This window comes from Centruroides sculpturatus, unplaced genomic scaffold, assembly GCF_000671375.1.
Source record: "Centruroides sculpturatus isolate CEXI.00-Female unplaced genomic scaffold, Cexi_2.0 scaffold812, whole genome shotgun sequence".
In the NCBI taxonomy this organism is placed as follows: Eukaryota; Metazoa; Arthropoda; class Arachnida; order Scorpiones; family Buthidae; genus Centruroides; species Centruroides sculpturatus.
The window spans coordinates 2322-5959 of record NW_019385039.1 but is presented as its reverse complement, the minus strand read 5'-3'; the positions used below and the strand labels follow the sequence as shown (position 1 = coordinate 5959).

General features: G+C 27.2%; 1 protein-coding gene across 1 annotated transcript in view; it reads left to right on the top strand.

Moving 5' to 3' along the window:
* Positions 1-2530, top strand: part of LOC111633745 (arfGAP with SH3 domain, ANK repeat and PH domain-containing protein-like) — a 100582-nt gene extending 98052 nt beyond the window's left edge. The window contains exon 16 of the mRNA XM_023378357.1: positions 2234-2530. Within this exon, the coding sequence (XP_023234125.1) occupies positions 2234-2468 (235 nt within the window). The 3' untranslated portion in view covers positions 2469-2530. The remainder of the gene's footprint in view (positions 1-2233) is intronic.
* The last annotated feature ends 1108 nt before the right edge of the window (positions 2531-3638 follow it).

Below are 3638 nucleotides of genomic sequence, written 5' to 3'. Positions count from 1 at the left end.
CGTGTGACCTCTGACACAATTCAGACCCTTGGATGGGAACCTCTTTTGCACCCTCCTTATTTCCCTGACATTAGCCCTTCTGACTATCACCTATTTTTAAGCCTAGATAATCATCTGCGAAATTGACAGTTTAGAAATAGAGAGGTTATAGAAACGGAATTAGGGAAGTTTTTCAACTCTAAAAATCGTGACTTTTATAAAAATGGAATTTATAAGCTTGTTTCCCATTGGGAACAGGTTATTGAATGTGAGGGTGGTTATTTTGATGAATAAATTGTGTTATTTCCTATACATTTTTATGTTTGTTTTCTTTCAACAAAAAACGACAGAACTTGTTTGGTTACCTGATATATGCTAAAGATAGGCAACTAATAATATGTAACTTACTTTCATCTTTTTGCTGGTCAATTAATATTTGAAAGTTCATCACAAATATCAGTTTAATTAAGATTGCATAATGGCACAAAGCAGAAAATGAGAAAATAAAATTGTTGCCAAATCCCTTATGGTTGCCCCAAGAACTGCAGTTTGCTCATAACTGATCTACAAAATTACAACTTCATCTGTATAAACTAAATACAGAAATTAGTTCATATAATCTAATTTATAGCTTATAAATATATTTACTCCAGAGTTTGTGTTCTTATGTTCTCATTATACTACCTATAGATACCTTATATACCACAGTTGTTATAATAAGAGCATAACTTATATGATATAATTATAATTAATCTGAAGTTCAGATAACATATATTTGCATATAAAAGCAAAAACAACTTTGCAGGAGTTGGTTTAAATTTTGCTTCATATGTATCTTTTCTTCTAGATGTTTTTAAAATTAATTTAAAAATTAAAAGAGGGTTGTAATTATTAGACAATTGCAATCCCAAAAATCTCTCTCCCTTTCTCCCCCTTCTCCAAAACTTAAATTTATTTATAATTAACAAATAATCCAGAAGAAATTCAGCTTGTTTTGGCTAATCGATTATTACTTGGCTCTTATTATGTAAAGATTTAGAATTATATTTCTATAAGACTGTAGTTATTTAAGAGATCAGTTTTTACTTTAAGATCATTATTTCTATTTATTGTTTCTGTTTTTGAGTTATATTTTATTTTGATTATTATTTATATAACTTTATATATTTGCATATTCAATTGTTTTTATTTGTTTATTTGTTCATTTTTATTTAATTCAATGCATTACATTATTCATTTTTTTTTTTAAAATCGGTTTAAAAATTGGAACATTTAGTAAACTGTTCAATTAGAATGTGTAGAACCTGAAGCAGACCCATGAACTATGTCAAAAACATTTGTTTCTAATAAAGTATTGATGGAAGATGTAGGGAAGTTGTGAGATTGATTATTGTTGTTAGGATAAGTTCCAGCTTTGAATGATACATTGCTTAAAGTATCAATATGTTAGTTGCAAATATGCTTTAATTTATAAGATAAATTAAGTAAATAAAGTAATAAATTAAAAAAATAAAGAAAATGTAGTAAAAAGTACTTTAATGGAGAATATAATAAAAAAGTGGATTTTGTTAATTCTGTTAGAGAATAACTTTATTTTGATTTGAATATATGGTTTTTGATGATTAATAATTAATACTCAAAAATGCTTGACATAAGGCCATGCACACAGAGAGGGATTTTGAGATTTAACTACCTATCTGGGAAGAATTAAATAAAAGAAAACAATCTTACATTTATTTTATATCTGCTCATTTCTTCCATAGTCTACTATAGTGTTACTCTATATATGGGTATCTATATTTTACACATTAATAAATTATGTTATGGAAAAAGTGTCTAAAAAATATTTTTCTTAAAAATTCTGTGCAAGGGTCTAGACCCTGTACAGAATTTTTAGAAGTTTTTTATTGTTTTCTCCTCCATTAAAGCTGTATATTTTATTATATTATATACTATATTTTTATTTTTTTTAACTTACATGAAAAAGATTAATTAATAAATTTCTATAAATTTACTGTTTAAAATATATTTCATATGTGAGGATTTTTTACATCAAAATTTATCAATAAGTTTTAACTTTAATTTGAAAATATCAAATTTAACAATATTAATAACAAGCAAAAAATGTACTGCTATCTTCTAATAATAATATATTTAAACTGTTTAAATTTATTATTAAACTAAGCAGTTAAAGTGTTGTTTTATTGCAAATTTTTCAGGTAATTTGAAAATTATTTTTATAAATAATTTGCAGGGAGGATCGTTACGAATTTATAAGGTCAAAATATGTAGAACATAAATTTGCCTTAAGGACTTGTTCAGATGAATCTGATCTTAAAAGTGATTTAGAACATGCAATACTTTCAAGACATTTACATCAATTATTACAAGCATTTGCAGAAGGAGTAGATTTGACATCAGTTTTGCCAGGAAGTGTGAGTATTTGCTGCTTCATATATATACAGTCGACCCCCCCTATAGCACGGTAGATACATTCCATTCTTTATGAATCCATTTTGTACGAGTCCTTGCCAATTACATCCCAGCACGTGTGAAGTTTACAGACTACGGCTGTTTGAAAGGTTTTCTTTCATAAAATTAATCGATTCCTAGTCTAATTCAACTCAAAATTTCCAAAATTCGTATATTTTTTTGGGAATAATCCGTATAAACTATGCTATAAACAAAAAATTGTAGGATTACTTAACGAGTGTGCACTGTTTGACGTCGCCATTGCTTAAGCTTGTTTTCGCCGCAGAGCAACACACCAAATGGCGGCCGCGATTTCTGATAAGTTATTTTCTGCAAAAAATTCGCTGAACTTTGGAGACATCATTAATATAAATAATTTTTATGGCCGTTGAATAAGAAATGTTTCTTTCACAAGAAATGTATAAAATTAGTGCTGTATTAGACTTATGGTACCTAATTTACATACTGTACAGACAACATAAACTCAATTTATCAGCCTAAACTCTCCGTAGCATGGTGCTGGTCAGCAGAAAGTAGTTCAGCTGCCTGATGACGTTTTACTGAATTATAGGAGTTTTTTTTTACCATGTAGGAGTTTTTTTACCATGATTGTACGGATACCGTCGCAATTTTTTCTCCATCATATAGGAATTTGAACTATAGGAACCCATGTTATAGGGGGGTCAACTGTATATATAATATAAAATTGAAGTTTTCAAATTTTTCTTATAATTTTATACATTCTTAGTGATTTATAAAGCCACTATTTTTTCCAATTTATAACAAAAAAAGGCGTATTTTTGAGCGAAAAAAAAATACTGAATTTTTCGATGGAAAAAAATAAGAAAATTGCGGTAGAATATTTTAAGTTATAAATATATAAATATTCACTAAAATGTTGTTTACGTGGGAGTCGTCGAGTCACGTGACNCTGTATATATAATATAAAATTGAAGTTTTCAAATTTTTCTTATAATTTTATACATTGTGACAACATTAATAACCTGTCTTGTCTTATAAAAAAAAATTAATAGTGTAAAATAATAATTTTGAAATGTCATTTTAAAAGGTTTCTGAATAATTTAGATTATTATAAAATAATTTTGAATATCTGTGCACAGATTTTCTGATTGTTAGGCACTAATTATAAATACCCTTGTGATCAAAAAGTGTCAAGAATGGTTTAA